We start from the raw sequence: 16,745 nt of genomic DNA, 5'->3' as shown, positions 1-16,745 counted from the left end.
GTGATGTGATCATAACTCACTGCAGCCTCGACCTCCTGGGCTCAAGCAATCCTCCCATCTTAGCCTCCCAAGTAACTGGAACTACAGGTGCTCACCACCATGCCCAGCTAATTTTTTAGTTTTAAATTTTTTGTAGAGATGAGGTTTCATCATGCTCCCCAGGCTGGTCTCAAACTCCTGGGCTCAAGCCGTCCTTCTGCCTCCACCTCCCAAAGTGCTGGGATTACAGGAGTGAGCCACTGCACCAGGCCTAGGTTCTTTTTGACAACTAGCTCTCAGGGGAGCTCTTGCAAGAACTACCAATGTGAGAACTCACTCCTTACTGCTAGGATGACCGTAAGTCATTAATGAGAGATCCCTCTCCATGACCTAAACACCTCTCACTAGGTGCCACCCCCAATACTGGGGATCAAATTTCAACCCGGGGTTTGGAGGGCGTCAAATATTGAAACTACATAGGAGGTTGTTTATACTCACTTTGGGAGGCAGAGGCAGGAGGATCACTTGAGCCCAAGAGTTCAAGACCAGCTTGGGCAACAGAGAGAGCTCTCGTCTCTACAAGTAATTTTATTTTTTTAATTAGCTGGGCATGGTGGCTCGTGCTTGTAGTCCCAGCTTTTCAGGAGGATTGCTTGAATCCAGGAGGTCAAGGCTGCAGTGAGCCATGATTGTGCCACTGTACTTCAGCCTGAGTGACTGAGACCCTGTCTTCAAAAGAGAGAGAGCCTCGTTGCTGTTGCCTGGCATTACAAGACAGTGCCGTCCCACATATCACTAACCTGGGAAAAAAACCAAAATTCAAAGTGGTTTCTATTGATTACTTATGCTTTGGCACCATTGAAAAGTCAAAACATTGTAAGTTGAACCATAGTAAATTGGGGGCTCTCTGTAGTCCATTAGCGCTGTGGGGAGGGTGGCGTTGGACCTTCTCCTCTGGGGCCCTGAAGACATGAATGGCAGCCTTCTCTGCAGGGTCTGGGGGCCTCTCTCAGCTGCCACAGTCTCCAGGTCTGTGAGGGTACAGCTGGCATCCAAGGAACTGGGGTCTTGGGAGATTAAACTCGAGTAGAGAGGGATCTTCGAGGTGGCCTCTCTCTTCCACTTTCCCACTTTCCCTGGCTGTTGGTCAGGAAGAACCAAGTGCTGGTCTGTGTTCGGCATTGGCTGCAATTTTCCACCTGCTTTGGGCTGTCTTCTCGACCCAACGCGAAGAAGTCAGACACAAAGGTCGGCTTTGAACAAAAAACAGTGTCCGACTTGGCCATTCTCCTCCACGTGTCTTGAGCAGAAACTTTTGGGATTGAAACACCAATGTCTAATTCTCCTCAAAACACAACGCTCCTCCCTTCACTGCCTGGATAGGACAGGGCCTCCAGAGTCACGTGGGATGCTCTTCTCTCTCAAATGCAGGAGGAATGAGTGACAGAGTGAGAGCAAGATGTGGCCTGGGGCTTTACTTCCAGGAAGATGGGTTTAGTTAAGAGCTCCAGCAAGTTGGAGCAGAGAAAAGGGGAGAAGGCCCTTCTGATTGCCAGTGTATTTCGGGTAGTGGACTTCTGCCGTTTGTCGATTTGTATTAAAAGTATTCAATTATGTTCCCAGCCAGAGAGAGAGGGAGGATGTAAATACAACTGTGATCTCTGCCCTCCAGTCCCGCCCACATGATCTGCTTCTCCTGGGTGTCTCAGCGCCTGCATGTGTCACATGTCTGAGGATCCCTCCACCTGGGAGGGACTGAGGCCCCTAAACACATGCCAGCATGTCAAGTTGGGTTTTCAGACCCAGCCAAGTATTTCATGGGTTGGGAAAACAGACTTTAATGGACTTAGCTAAGAGCTGAGAGTGATGTCGCTGGTCTGGACAAGCCTAGTGTGTCCTAAATACTGTAGTGCATGGCAATTAAAGGAATTCTCCAGGGCAGATGGAACCATAGTCGGAAACATCTTAGTATTGACCTCAGAAACTAAGAGCAGTCATGACTCCTTTGTACAAATTAACCCCATCTCTCCTCAGACTACCCTGGCAAGCTCATCTATCCTAAAAGAAACTTGTTCCCCCCACCCCTCCTTCTCCCTCTTCCCCTCCCCCTCGTTTCCTGCTTTTCTCTCTCCTCGACAAATTCTACCTGTAAGTGATTTAGGTGGGTGCTATCCTAAGAGGGAAGTACTAAATGGCTGAGTTACTTAACCTCTCTTAAAAATTTGTTTCCTCACTCTTATTAAAACGATTACCATTGCCAAATAGCAGTTGTGAGCTGAAGAGGTTAGTTGTTGTGGAGCTCCCAGGAAGGTCTGGCAGCCAGAAAGTGCTGTCGTGTGGGAGTCATTGACCCCACTCTTCACTCTTTCCAATGGGGGACTGGAAGCCTGGAAAGGTGCCCTCGCCAAGCACCTCTGGTCCTCTACCCTCCTAAGGCTCAGAGCGCCCTTGACAAGGCTCAGAGCAGCCCTAGAGTGAGGCCTGGGGTGAGCCGGAGTGGAGCTGAGAATGTGTGTCTCCCGGGAGCCATGTCCCAGCGTGTTGGGTGGGAGACTGAGGTACCTTATGGAGATGCGATCTTAGAGAGCTGTGGTGCTGGGTCTCGGAGCTCTGCCAGCCTGTACAGGGCATCTGCACGCCACTCTACAGCACTCCTAGGTGCTTCTGTATTCTGGGGGCGGTCTTTGAGGACTTGATGAAAACTGTGGCCCTGTTCCCTAGAAAAATGGACAAACCCACCTAATTCTGCCTTGCTTCAAGAGGAATAGGGCCTTTCCCACTTCGGGTTCTAGGTTGGAATATCCTTCCTCTGGAGGTGGGTAGGCAGAGAGTGTTAGATTCCCGCTCTTGGTAGGTGTCTTTCCCAAGGTTGCTGACAGCAGCTGTACTGCCTGATTTCTCTATTTTCGTGAGAACCGTTGAGGTTGTCTCTGTAGCGCTCAGGGTAAAGGCAGAACTCCTTAACATAATTTTTAGAAGTTTAAAAGACAAGGTCTGGCCCCCTGCTGACTTGGTTATCCGCCATACCTATTCACACCATCTCTCTTCTGCATGTGGGCCCTCTTCCCAGCGTCTTCACACTTACCAGGCTCCTTCCTACCCCAGGGCCTTTGCACGTGCTCTTCCCCCTGCGCAGAACACCCTTCCTTCCCCTGTTCATTTTCTTAGGGAAACCTTTACTTACCAGGTCAGTCTCTCCTGTTGGAGGCCTCCACTGTGCTGGCCACCTCACCCTCCTGCCTTCATCCCTGTTACAATTTTGTGTTCATTAGTGATTAGTGACCACCTTTCTGTTCTGCTCCCTGAGGGCAGAAAGTGGGTCTGTCTTGTTCACTGCTGTATTCTCAGTCCTTTGCACACAGTAGAGCCCACGGTGAACGAGCAGCTCACCTCTGCAGAGGTGGGAGACGTGACGTCTGTCCAGGAGGCTCTGTGGTTTCCCATCTTCATCTCTTCCGATCCCCTGCGCCCTCTTCGCGTGTTTGCATGCCTAACTCCCCCTCCTCTCTCCCTGGAGGTGTGCTGAGGCTCCTGGAACACGGGGAGGAGTACGTATTCACCCTGCCTAGTGCCTACGCCCGGTCCATTCTCACCATCCCGTGGGTGGAGCTTGGAGGAAAAGTCAGCATCAACTGTGCCAAGACTGGGTACTCAGCGACGGTGATATTCCACACAAAGCCTTTCTATGGAGGGAAAGTCCACAGGTAGGTACTGACTGGAGAGGCTCTGGCTTTGTCTTACCACGACGCCCCCACTTTCCTTTCACCCTTAGAAGACTGAGTTTCAGGGATGGGATGAGTTGAAAATCAAGATAAAGTTGTTAAGGTCTTTTCCAAGAGAAGCCTCTTCCCTACCTCACATGCAGTTTTTTGGGGTCCTGTCCATTCTAAACTTAAGGTGAAATTTTTGGTGATGCATTTGCAGAACACGCACCAGGGAATAAAAGCACTTCTGTTTGCTGGAATAAACTCTCCCTTCCGAAGCCACAGGTTGTCGCTTTGCTCTGAAGTGATTCAATCTATGAACCCGACATAGCCAGACAGCCCCCCATTTCATATTATCCTCAGTTCTGTGTCATCCATCCATGAGGTCAGGATCATTTCTTTCTTTTGAGAAACTGGGGAAGCCAAAGTCAAAGAAATCAAAGGAGAGGTCTGCTCTTTGAAGCAGCACAAAATTGTTTTTATTGCTCCAGCTATAAAAAAAAAAAAAATCCTTTCAGCACAGACGACTGTGTAAGCAAGATACACTGTATCTTCCATCTTTGCCCTTTTTCTTGGAAAGCATTATTCTGCATGGCATTACTGTGAGGGTATCAGACTCACAGGGGCATGTGGACAGACTTGGGGGCACCTGGAGCCAGCACACGCCAGCTCCTAAGAGCTGATTTGTGTGTACTCCACGTTCAGTGCTGTCATGTGGGCAGTTGGAATCAGCCATGATGGCCACCACAGAAATTGGCAAATGCTACGCATCAGGTGTTCTCCCTTTTGGAGATCCATGTTAAATATTGACCAGCACACCACTGATACCTTTCCCCTGTGCAGCCCAGAAGATGCCTCATACCTGCCTGTGAGCCTCTGCCGTGCTACCTAAGAACTGTGACTGTTTTTAGGCTCAAGGAGAAGGCCTCCCAGTGTTTTTGAAAACTCTAAATTCAGCCTGAGCTGGGCCTTAAGGAAATCAGGAATTTAGATCCTGCTTTGGGGCAGGTGTCTCCATTTCTGCTGTGTTCCTTCAGTTGCTCAGAAAGCTCAGCGAGGGAGAGGGAGAGGGAGCTGGGAGTCTGCTTTCACTTGGAATTCCCACAGGCAAGGCAGGTGAAAGAGAGGTCACAAATTTCCACAAAGGCCCTTTAAGGGAGAGGCTGAGGTCATTCCTTAGAGCCACTGCTGTGAGTTGGAAGGTGCTGATTGGGACCGAGACTCTAGGTTTGCTCAGCCTTCATTCAGAGGCTGTGTGGATGCCGGAGCAGATGTTTCCCTCCTTTTCCAGCATCAGCTCTGCTGGGATTATGGGCAGCCGTGTTTGACCCCAGACAAAATGGACCTGATTTAAGGCTTTGAAAGCTCACACTGCACTCTTACAGTCTTTTTAGGGTTAAAATGTCGTATTATCAGATGCTATTTTGTAGAAGAGAGTATATTCTAGTTTGTTTTTCTTTTTAAAAACAAATTTTTTGCATAAGTTATTGTGGTACAAGGTGGTATCTGGTTACACGAGTAGGCTCTTGAGTGCTGATTTGTGAGATTTTGGTGCACCCGTAATCTGAGCTGTAGATACTGCACCGTATTTGCAGTCTTTTATCCCTCGTCCCCTGCGCACTTACTTTGTTTTTCTTGAATTGCCTGATTTTCATCCCAGTGGTACCTTATACAATATAACCATTGTGTTTATCACAATTAAGAAATTAGCATGGCTGTATTACTATTGACTGATCTATATACTGTATTCACATTCACTGGTTTTTCCAATGATGCTTTCTTTTGCTGCTCAAGGATATTAGATCATCTTTTCAGAGTCAGTCTTTGAGCCACGCTGCAAAAACAATCCTCCTTCCCATTCCTGATTTAAAAAAAAATCTCTAGAGATGGCTACACCTTTCGAAGTCTCTGTTTTTATCATCTTGCAAAGTGTGTTCATTTGACTCATTAATTCAGGGTTACCGCGGAAGTGAAGCACAATCCAACCAACACCATTGTTTGTAAGGCCCATGGGGAATGGAACGGCACTTTAGAGTTCACCTACAGCAACGGAGAAACCAAAGTCATCGACACAACGACACTGCCAGTGTATCCCAAGAAGATTAGACCTCTGGAGAAGCAGGGGCCCATGGAGTCCAGGTGAGAACCGGGCTGCGTCTTCCTCTCCAGCTTAGTCGTGCTGGACACTTGACTCAAGGGACAGAGAAGAAAAAAGACTTTGCAAGCTTAGCGACTGGAAAGAGGCCAGGAATCACGTTCTCCTGGCTTCTTTAAATATTTAAATTTTCTACCATGTGTCACTTAGGAACGGAACCTTTCAGCTTTTGGTTAAGTCATTCTGCAGTCACGGGGTGGGGTGTGCGGACAGATTTCAGCAGACTTTCACTGCTTGTTTTGCAGAAGTTTGTCAACTCAACTGATCTGTTGCTTAATTGCAAAGGTAAATACAGAGAATTGATAGTAATCAAAGAACTACACAGTGAATCAGATTAGAAACGAGATACTAATTTTTTCTTGCCAGATTAGCAATATTATTTCTAAAAGAGTCAACGCTGGGAAAGGTGTAGAAAAATTGACGCTCTATACCCTGTCCTTCTAGTACATGTGTGCAGTTCAGGTGCGTGGACCAGCAGCTTTCAATTCATGAATCCACTTTAATCTCACATTCTACTTCTTTTTTTTTTTTTTTTCCTTTTTTTCTTTGACACAGAGTTTCACTCTTGTTGTCCAGGCTGGAGTGCAATGGCGCGATCTCGGCTCACCGCAACCTCCGCCTCCTGGGTTCAGGCAATTCTCCTGCCTCAGCCTCCTGAGTAGCTGGGATTACAGGCATGCGCCACCATGCCCAGCTAATTTTTTGTATTTTTAGTAGAGACGGGGTTTCACCGTGTTGACCAGGATGGTCTCGATCTCTTGACCTCATGATCCACCCGCCTCGGCCTCCCAAAGTGCTGGGATTACAGGCGTGAGCCACCACGTCCAGCCTAATCTTACATTCTACTTCTAAGAATCTGTTCTCAGGGCAAATTCTTAAATTCAGAAAAAAAAACAACTAAGCAACAAAAGAAAGATTAAATCACTTGTCTAATTGGAAAATGGCTAAGCAAATTATGAAGTATCCACTCAATTCGTGTGCCTGTGGTTATGGTATGAATGTGGTGCAGTCACTTAATGTGATGTTTATGCAGGCAGAGGCAGAGTCTCCTTGGAATATGCCAGGTTTTTTTAAAAAGACAGAGTCTTACTCTGTCACCCAGGCTGGAGTGCAGTGGCACGATCTTGGCTCACTGCAACCTCCGCCTCCCAGGTTCAAGCAGTTCTCTGCCTCAGCCTCCTGAGTAGCTGGGATTACAGGCGCCCACCACCAAGCCCAGCTAATTTTTGTACTTTTAGTAGAGATGAGGTTTCACCATCTTGAGCAGGCTGGTCTTGAACTCCTCCCTCATGGTCCGCCTACCTCTGCCTCCCAAAATGTTGGGTTTAGAGGCATGAGCCACCATGCCCAGCTGCCAGTTTTATTTTTTTATGTAGGACATCAGCAAACTATGGCCAAATCCAACCTGAGGCCGATTTTGTAAATAAAGTTTTATTGGAACACGGCCATGATCATTCATTTACATGTGGCTTATAGCCGCCTTCCTGCTACAATGGCTGAATTAAGTCGTTGCGACCAAGACCATATGGCCTGCAAAGCCTAAAATGTTTACTCTTTGGCCCTTTACAGAAAATGTTTGCCAACCCCTGCTCTAATCAGAAAGCATACACTCTTTAGAAATACGATGTAGGGTTAAAACTAAATTACAAATGATTTTGTGAAAGGGTTCACTATTACTACGAGAGTTTGTAACCAAATAGAAACAGTTCTTATACATGAAAACAAAGCAGGGATACCACAGTGTGTGTAAATAATTCATTATATGAATAACTGGGTTTAATAAAAACAGCTTCAGTATCCCTAGAACCTCTGCTTGGTTGTAGAATTTGCACCCTCTTGCTTGTTAATCAGTCTGTTTGAGGACAGTGAGCAGAACCTTCTCTGTGTCTAACTGGAGGGCTTGGACTCTAACCAGTTAGTGTCTTTTTCAGCGCATCCTCTTGGGAAGCAATAGCAGGACAAGGAAAAGACTGCAGTGAGGAAGGAAGCCCATCCCCTTGCCCACACTGCCTCTGATGAAGCATTGACAGAATGGGAAAGCCCGTGGTTCATATCGTGACATGACTGTTGTTTCTGATCTGGCTGTTGAGAACAAAACTATGATCGCCTGCTTCTTTGCTTTGAAGGATAGCAGGGTAGTTGAGCTACTCCCTGTTAAGACTCTCTGTGGCTTGTTAGCCTGTGGGAACCCAGAGCTCAGCTGAGAGCAGGGGTGGAGTCTGTTGCCAGAGTAAGAGAAGATGCTACCTCTTTTTGACTACTGTAGATTGTACCGAAATGCAGAACAAGCTCCAGCAGCCCCTTTATCTGTGATTTTGCCTTCTTTGGTTTCAGTTACCTGTAGTCAGCCGCCACCTGAAAATACGACAGTATTTTCAGAGAGAGAACACATTCACATAACTTTTATTATGGTATATTGTTATAATTGTTTTATTATTAATCTCTTACTATGCCTAATTTGTAAATTAAATGACATCCTAGGTAGGTACAGGAAGAAACATAGTATATGTAGGTTTGGTGCCATATGTGGCTTTAGGCATCTGCTGGGGGTCTCCGAATGCATCCTCCATGGGTAAAGGGGGACTGCTGTGTAGAGAAACTGAGCCCACCCATCCTTGTTCTCTGCAGAGGAAACAGCCTTGAGGAGCAGAGTGGCTGGTCCAAGGCTCCTTGGCTGCTCAGAGCACTGTGTTCACCCTCCCAGCCAGGCCTGCCAGGCCTTCCCTGCAGAGGCAAAGGAAAGGACCATCTGTGCTAGGTGGCCCAGCAGTTAGAACAGTGTCTTAGCTCTCACAGTGGTGTCAGCCCATGGTGAGCCTGCAGTCCCCAGCTAGAATTCCTGGAAGGGAACTCAGTCCCATTAGGGGTAGAATCAAGGTAACTCTGTGGTCTTTGGTTTTCCCATACCTGTAAGTCTGCTTTCGAGGCCCAGAGCTTGGTCTGAGCAGGAACCCTGCCTTGGCCAGAGCCCTCGGGCCCAGTGGCTTCATCCAGAGATGCCAGTCCTGCTCGGCCTCAGCCACTTGCCCACCCTCGGCTGTGCTGCCCTCCCCTCCTCAGAGCAAGCACCCCTCCGCTTCCTTTGGCTTTCCCACTGAATGGCCCCCAGCCCTCCCTGCCCTGTTGACTTCTTTTCTTTTAGCTTACTGCTCAGAGCCTTCTCCACTCCCTTCTCCTGTCCCCTCCCGGGTGACTCTCCTGGTCAGGTCCCTATTCATGTAGGGCAGAGATCTTCATCTGTAGTTCTGGTCCCGTCACTGTGTCTCTGGTTTTGGGGTCTCTGCCCTCTACACTTGGGGCCACCGTCTTATGATGGGGCTTATCATGGACCTTGAGAGAACCCCCCTGACCCCGGCTGTCCTGGTGCCCAGCGCCACCCTCAGCGTGAGATGTGTGTTGAGGGTGTGTGATGAGGCCTGTGGTTTCACTCCGCACCCTCCCCACCCCCAGCCGTACTGTCTGGGTGAGTGTTTCCTCTTAAATCGGTTATCAGGGCACAGCGGAAAGAGCAGGACCGAGAGACCAGTCGGACCTGGCTTCTTTCTCCGTACCAGCGGTTGACTTGCTGTAAAATGGGGCCACAGCGTCACGCTCCTTGGGTCTTTGTATGGTGTGATTTAGGCCGGGTCTGGTATTCAGGGGAGTGCACAGCTGGGCTTTCTTCTGGTGGCAGCGGTACCCCTAGGGGGCGCTGCTGGCTGTCCCTGATTCACTGCCAGCCCCATCTGCCCGTCCTCAGCCTGGCCATGCCAGCACTCAAGCCTTCCTGCTGCTCTGAGCCCCTGCTGGGGAAAGGGTTAAGGACATCTGCTGTAGATGTGCTCCCTGGCCCGGACCTAATGATGGGCACTCACTTGCCCCTGGGTGAAGAGGCCTCATATTCTAGGAGCCAGGGAGGGCATCTCCATTACCTGGAATTCTGTTTCCTGTCTGTGAAGTCTCAACTTCTGATGCATCTAAGTGAGGAAGTGGTTGGGCGGTGGCGTCCTGATTTATCATGGTTCCTTTCCTTTCTGTCTAGAACAGAGTGTGTCTGAATACCGGCTGGTCCCAAGGAGGGCCTGAGGAGGGAACTGTGTGTTAAACGCAAGCCACATACAAGCTGGTGTTAAACACTAGCTGCTTCCCTTCTCTCTTGTCCCACTGCCAAAGTGCTTTTTTTTTTTTTTTTTTTTTTTTGCCAGGTAATCAGCCTTCATCGATGTAAACCAACTCAGTTCCCTTTTTATTTTGCTCATTTCATGGGGTTTCCTCCTGTCATGCTAGGGTAGGAAGGTCAAGGTGATCTGAGTCTCCAAAGAGCAGCTGGGCCAAGGAGGGGTAGTGAGCCCAGCAGCCTGGCCTCACTCCCTTTAAGCTGCCTTCTACAGTGAATGCATGAAGCAGAGAAGTGGCTTTGTGTAGACCTGGGGAAGATGAGAGATCCTGCAGTAAAGCATGCACACACAAATACCCACACACCACACATGCATCAGCCTCTAACTCCTAATTCCAGGTTCCCTTTGGAAAAGCGAGTCTTGTTCAGATTTACCAGAGTGGTGACCCTGGGTGAGTCACCTAACCTTATGTGGACCTTAAATTTTCTCCTCTGTAAAATGGAGATAAGAAACTACCATCTATAATACATCATTGGGTTGCTGTGAGGATTAAATAGGTTTATATATGTAAAATGCTTAGAAATACGGTAAATGCCATATGTGCCTGCTATCGGGGTTTGCAGTGGTAGTAGAATGTTTACTACTACTATTAGATTTGATTCCCAGAAACTCCAGGCCCTGAGAAAGGCGTGCTGGCTGGTGCAAGTGGAGAGTAGAAACAGAGAGGTGGAGCTGGGTAGCCGTGGGTTCAATTCCAGGCTCTCGGAATCTGCGATGAGCTGCCCCAGAGAGGGCTGCCCTGGATGTCCCTTGCTGCCCTGGCTGCTCCTGGTGGAATTCTGTTAGCTTGCAGCCAGCTGACCTGGCTGATTGTTTCCTCTCCTCCACGCATCCCCAGGAACCTCTGGCGGGAGGTGACCCGATACCTGCGGCTGGGGGACATTGATGCTGCCACCGAGCAGAAGCGGCACCTGGAGGAGAAGCAGCGGGTAGAGGAACGGAAGCGTGAGAACCTCCGGACACCGTGGAAGCCCAAATATTTTATCCAGGAGGTAACTCTGCCACCTGTCAGTCACTGGGCTCTTGCCTGGGAGGTAACTTGTCCTGAGAGGGTAGATGGGTTTCTCTTGCTGACCCCAGATTGGATAAATAGCAGGGGCGGGTCTGGACTGAGGGAGTTTCTTGCTGACCCCAGATTGGATAAATACCAGGCAGGGCAGGGCTGCACGGAGGCAGGTCAGCTCTGGCTGCAGTTCTGGTCCAGGCTTCAGGACAGGTTTTCTGCCACAACATTCATGAAACCTTCCAGAGGGCAGAACCGAGTAACTGACACTTCCCCTCCGGTATCCCTCTGTCAGAAAAGCACGTCAGCCTGCTAGTGAGGGAACGGGATGGGATTGCAGACAGGACACTGTTCTGTTTTTAAAAAGAAAACCATCGGCTGGGCGCGCTGGCTCAGGCCTGTAATCCCAGCACTTTGGGAGGCCGAGGCTGGCAGATCACCTGAGGCCGGGAGTTTGAGACCAGCCTGAACAATATGGAGAAACCCCATCTCTACTAAAAATACAAAAATTAGCCAGGTGTGGTGGTGCACGCCTGTAATCCCAGCTACTCAGGAGGCTGAGACAGGAGAATCACCTGAACCTGGTAGGCAGAGGTTGCAGTGAGCTGAAATTGTGCCACTGCACTCCAGCCTGGGCAACAACAGTGAAACTCAGTCTTAAAAAAAATAAACAAACAAGAAAACCCAAAAACATCATGGCCCCTGTTACTTCATCTTTAGTAACAAACTGTGGAGTGCCTCACAGCTCATCTCCATGCCTGGGTGGGCTGGAGCCCTCACTGATGGAGAACTGCCTGTCAGAGCTTTGCTTTCTGTGGGCTGCAAGGGCTGGTCATGCTGGAGAAGGCCAGCCCCAGTCCTGCGCCTATGGGGCTGCTGCTGTCACCTGCAAATGTGACACTGAAGTAGAAATAATACCTGGGCAAGTGGCCAAGGCACTGCTTGCCCAGCTGAAGCCCTTAAGCACTTGAAGTTGTTTGCAGAGGGATTGGGAGGCGTGCTGACAACAGGATTGGAAATTATGAAAATGTAGGAGCCACACTTCCTCAGGGAGGCGCGCAGGACCCAGCAACATCAGTGAGCAGCGGCCAGGGAGGGCTGGGGCAGACGCGGCTCCTCTCCTGGTGATAACAGATTGTCTAGTTGTTCATGAGGAGCCAGAAATGTGAATTTTTATGAGAAATCTCATATTTGCATGCTATCAAAGAATTTAAAAAATTTAAATGCCAGGAGCCCATCAAAATGTATCTGTGGGCTTTCTTTAGCCCAGATATTGCCAATCTCTGACTTCTGCTACAAGGAAGGATTATTCTGTCTACACACAAGGCTGAGAAGTGAGTTAGGGCAGGAAGCCACCACTGCTCTCCTGAGTCAGGAACCGTGGGGCTGTGGACTAAAGGTGATTTCAAGGGAGGATGCTGGTTCAGGCAGGAAAGCTGCCTGGAGAAGACTCCGTCTTTATGGGTCACTGGGTGGGGACCCTGTGTGGGAGCCCTGCCCAGGTGAGGTAGAACCTCGAAAGATCCTTCTGTGAGGTGGATCCGTTTTCTCTTGAGTCTGGCTTCTGTGGAAGGTTGTGCGTTAAAAAACAACAACAGAAAACATTCATAGTTCTTCTTCCTGAGTTTAAGAAAAGCCACTATGTCCATAACAGAAGGGCTGGGGGCATGTAAGGCGTAAGAGTGGTCTGAATACCAGCACGGTTATCATTCAGTATAGCGCCTTCTAGTCATAACCAGATGGAATGTTATTAGTACCGTTTTAATTCTCGCCTTTCTCTCACTTGATATTTGATTGCTGGTGTTTCCTGTGTGTGCTGATTTGTTTGGGACTACGCCTACTGGAGAGAGCCTTTGCTAGGTGCTCCCCTTTGGGCTGGGGGCTGGGACTTACCCTTGCCTTGTCTTTTTCTTGGCCATTCATCTGGCTACTCTTTTTCTCTTGTCCACTGTCAAAATGCTTTTTTTTTTTTTTTTTTTGGCAAGCAATCAGCCTTGATGTAAACCAACTAAGCCCCCTTTTTATTTTGCTCATTTCATGGAGTTTCCTCCTGCTATGCCAGGGTAGGAAGGTCAAGGTCATCTAGGTCTCCAAAGAGCAGCGGGGCTGAGGAGGGGTAGTGAGCCCAGCAGCCTGGCCTGTGCGTGAGGCATCGGGACAGTCTGCGGACACGCAGACTGGTTGCGGTTAGCCTTGCTTCCCTTTTCCCCTGTTGAGAGGTCTCCATGTAATGATGCCTCCTTTCTTCTCTTGCAGGGCGATGGCTGGGTATACGTCAATCCCCTCTGGAAGGCACACTGATGAAGTGGAGGTGCAGAGCTTCCCAGTAGAGCCCTGCTTTTGTAGGAATATTAAAGTAGTAGAGTATCAGGGTTTTGTTGGCATTCACTGAGACCTTGTATTAGCATCCAAGACATAACCGAGAAATTATACACTAGGACAAGTGCACCCCACACTCCGCTAGAGGAATGAATTTATTCAAGAGCCATTTGGGGCATGCGTGTGCACACGGAATATGTTCACACGCATGCACTACGTACACATCCGAGTATGATGATACATGTAAATACTGCACTCACCAAGGTTGAAGTGGGTAATCATGAGCTCCTTTTTATCAATGAAGTTTGAAGTTTTCTATTTTTCACTTTGCCAAAAATGTTTTACACTCACAAAGATATTCTCACTTAGTCAACTCCTGTCAAAATGAAGGTGACCTGGCGTGGCCCAATCACCATCCATATGGGAGAAAGTGGCTCATTCCCGGTAGAAGTATGGGTGGCTATCATTTCAAAATTATTGTGATTCTCACCTCCCTCCCCACCTCAGTGTTTTGTCTGTGTGCACCCAAGAAAGATAAGCAACCGTTTCCTGCTGGGTGAGGGTTGGAAGGAAGCTGGTAAGGATTTATGCCAGAGCCTTGCAGGATGGAGCACCTCTGGGAGAACTCAGCCAAGGCCCCCCAAGTACTTTTCCTCCCATCTCTCACAGTGACAGCGCTAGTCACACGTTGTTGAGAAGTCGCTTCTTTTACATCAGAAAACCAATCATATGGATACTTCTTTTACGACGAAAAAGGGCTTTAGAAGTTAAATACACGCATGCACATATAAACATGCACAACCACAGCCTCAATCTTGTATTTAGTTTGGGGAAAGAGAAGAGAATTTCCTGTGGATTTTTTTTTTTCCCTGAAGTGCACCTCTCTGGTTGACCCAAACTCTGCAAGAAAGCACTGTGATTAAAACATACATAATGCCTGCATACATGTTCCATGGTTTCAGTTAAATGTCATCCTTTAGCCTTTACAAATGAGGCCAAAGGAGTGACCAAAATGCAAAGCAAGGGAAAAATGAAATATCTGGTTTTTTGCTGAATGCTTAATTTATTTTTTACTGTGCCACTCCAATGATATTTATAAAATCCAGATAGCATGAAAGCTTCTCTGTAGTAATACTAATTTTGTGCCTTTTGTCTGCTTTCTTAAGACCAGTTGTTCACACTTTGTAGATATTAGACAAATATATTTCGATTGAATACTTTATCTGTGTCTGTGTTTTATTTTCAGAGATTCAACATAGCTGTCTAAATGAGCTCAAATTTTCCTGGTTAGATATTTCTAATTATTGATAAGAAAAATATCTCTATCAAAATAGTATTAACACATTTTAAAATCTACGAGATTATCAGTATTTTCTGATCAGTTCATAAGAATATTGAACTCTTACCTAGTGAGTATTGTTTCATGAGAGAGTCACTGCCAGAAGTCATGATGGAAGCCTGTGTAGGTCCACAGTCTTTAAAGCATCTGGGTGAGATAAGTATCTGGAACCATTTTATTTCTGACAGAGAAAGTGGAACAAATGCTGCTTTGAGAAAAAGAAGAAGAAAACTAAGTGAGACTGAAAAGTAATCACTGTGTTGTTGGATTTTCCAGTCTTACTCCAAAGCATAAACCATCTGAGAAGCAAAACATGGAGAAGGCTCACTATTCTTTTGTTGCAGGGAGTACATTTAAAATTGTGAAATATTACGTGTCTGGAGATTTATATAAAACATATGTACACTCCAAGAATAATTATGAATACCCTTGTACCCACTGCGTAAGCAAAGAAACCTGTTTACCAGTACCTTAAAAGCCACTGTTGTGCCCTATACAATTGTATCTCTGTCCATGCCTTCCTGGAGTGACTGTCCCCTTGTGGCTTTGTTGTTTTAGGCTATACACTGTGTATATTTCTAAACAGCGTGATTGCTTTTACCTGTTTTTGTAAAAATACAATCATACCATAGTTTGCTTATCTGAGCCAATACTTTCTAGTTCAATCTGTGTTGCTCTATTTGTTCATTTTCTTGCTGAGTTCATATTATGTTTTATTTTTTGTTGTGGTAACATATATACAACAAAATTTACTTTTTTTTTTTTTTTTTTTTTTTCCAGATGAAGTCTCTGTCGCCCACACTGGACAGCGATCTCAGCTCACTGCAACAACTGCCTCCCAGGTTCAAGCGATTCTCCTGCCTCAGACTCCCGAGTAGTTGGGATTACAGGTGCCCACCACATCGCCTGGTTGATTTTTCTATTTTTAGAAGAGACATGGTTTCACCACGTTGGCCAGGCTGGTCCCAAACTCCTGACCACAGGTGATCTGCCCGCCTCAGCCTCCCAAAATGCTGGGATTACAGGCATGAGCCACTGCAGCTGGCCCCATTTTAGCTATTTTTAAGTGTACAGTTCAATTTCCTTAAAATACATTCATATCGTACAGTCATCATTACCACCTACCTCCAGAACTTTTCTGTATTCCCCAAATGAAAAACTGCTTATTAAACAGTAACTCTCCATTCTCCCTCTTCCCCCAGTCCCTGGCAATCACCTTTCTACTTTCTGTCCCTGTGCATTTGACTGCTCTAAGTAATTCATATGACTGAAATTATACAACACTTGTGCTTTTTATGTGTGTCTTTTTCACTTAGCATTATGAGTTCAAGGTTCATCTTGTGGTATTGTATCAATTTCTTACTAAGGGCCGGGCGTGGTGGCTCACGCCTGCAGTCGTGAGAGCAGGGCGGACCCACAGACTGGCTGCAGTTATCCTTGCTTCCTCTTTTCCCTGTTGAGAGGTCTCTGTGTAATAATGTGGCATTGTATCAATGCTTATTAAGGGCTGGGCATGGTGGTGTGTGCCTGTAATCCCAGCTACCTTGGAGGCTGAGGCAGGAGAATTGCTGGAACCCAGGAGGCGGAGGCTGCAGTGAGCTGAGATCATGCCACTGCCCTCCAGTGTGGGCAACACAGTGAGACTGACTCAAAAAAAAAACCTTCTTTTTAAGGCTGGATAATACCCTCTACCTTCCCCCAAAATATTCATTCCTGTTTTGTTTATCCATTCCCCTATTGGTGTGCACAAATATCTTTTCAAGTCCTCGTTTTTTGTTTTTCTTGAGAAGGAGTTTCACTCTTGTTGCCCAGGCTGGAGTGCAGTGGCACAATCTCAGCTCACTGCAACCTCCACCTCCCGAGTTCAAGTGATTCCCCTGCTTCAGCCCCCCGAGCAGCTGAGACTACAGGTGCGTGCCATCACTCCCGGCTAATTTTAGTGTTTTAGTAGAGACAGGGTTTTACCGTGTTGGCTGGGCTGGTCTCAAACTCCTGACCTCAGGTAATCCACACGCCTTGACCTCCTGAAGTACTGGGATTACAGGCTTGAGCCACCACGCCTAGTCCCTGCTTTTTAAAAAATATACCC

The 16,745-nt window shown here is 47.5% G+C and overlaps 1 protein-coding gene across 3 annotated transcripts in view; it reads left to right on the top strand.

Annotated features, from left to right (window-relative positions):
* OSBPL10 (oxysterol binding protein like 10) overlaps positions 1–14,539 on the top strand; it is a 336,422-nt gene extending 321,883 nt beyond the window's left edge. For 2 of the 3 annotated variants that reach the window (XM_032268463.1, XM_032268472.1), the window contains 4 exons: positions 3,497–3,683; positions 5,640–5,822; positions 10,834–10,987; positions 13,255–14,539. In XM_032268463.1, the coding sequence (XP_032124354.1) occupies positions 3,497–3,683; positions 5,640–5,822; positions 10,834–10,987; positions 13,255–13,299 (569 nt within the window). In that variant the 3' untranslated portion in view covers positions 13,300–14,539. The remainder of the gene's footprint in view (positions 1–3,496; positions 3,684–5,639; positions 5,823–10,833; positions 10,988–13,254) is intronic. The other variant, XM_032268480.1, reaches the window with a different exon arrangement.
* The last annotated feature ends 2,206 nt before the right edge of the window (positions 14,540–16,745 follow it).

This window comes from Sapajus apella, unplaced genomic scaffold (genome assembly GCF_009761245.1).
Source record: "Sapajus apella isolate SASKATOON/1434 unplaced genomic scaffold, GSC_monkey_1.0 scaffold4, whole genome shotgun sequence".
Classification (NCBI taxonomy): Eukaryota; Metazoa; Chordata; class Mammalia; order Primates; family Cebidae; genus Sapajus; species Sapajus apella.
Note: the sequence above shows the minus strand (reverse complement) of the source record. Positions and strands in the feature narration are given on the sequence as shown.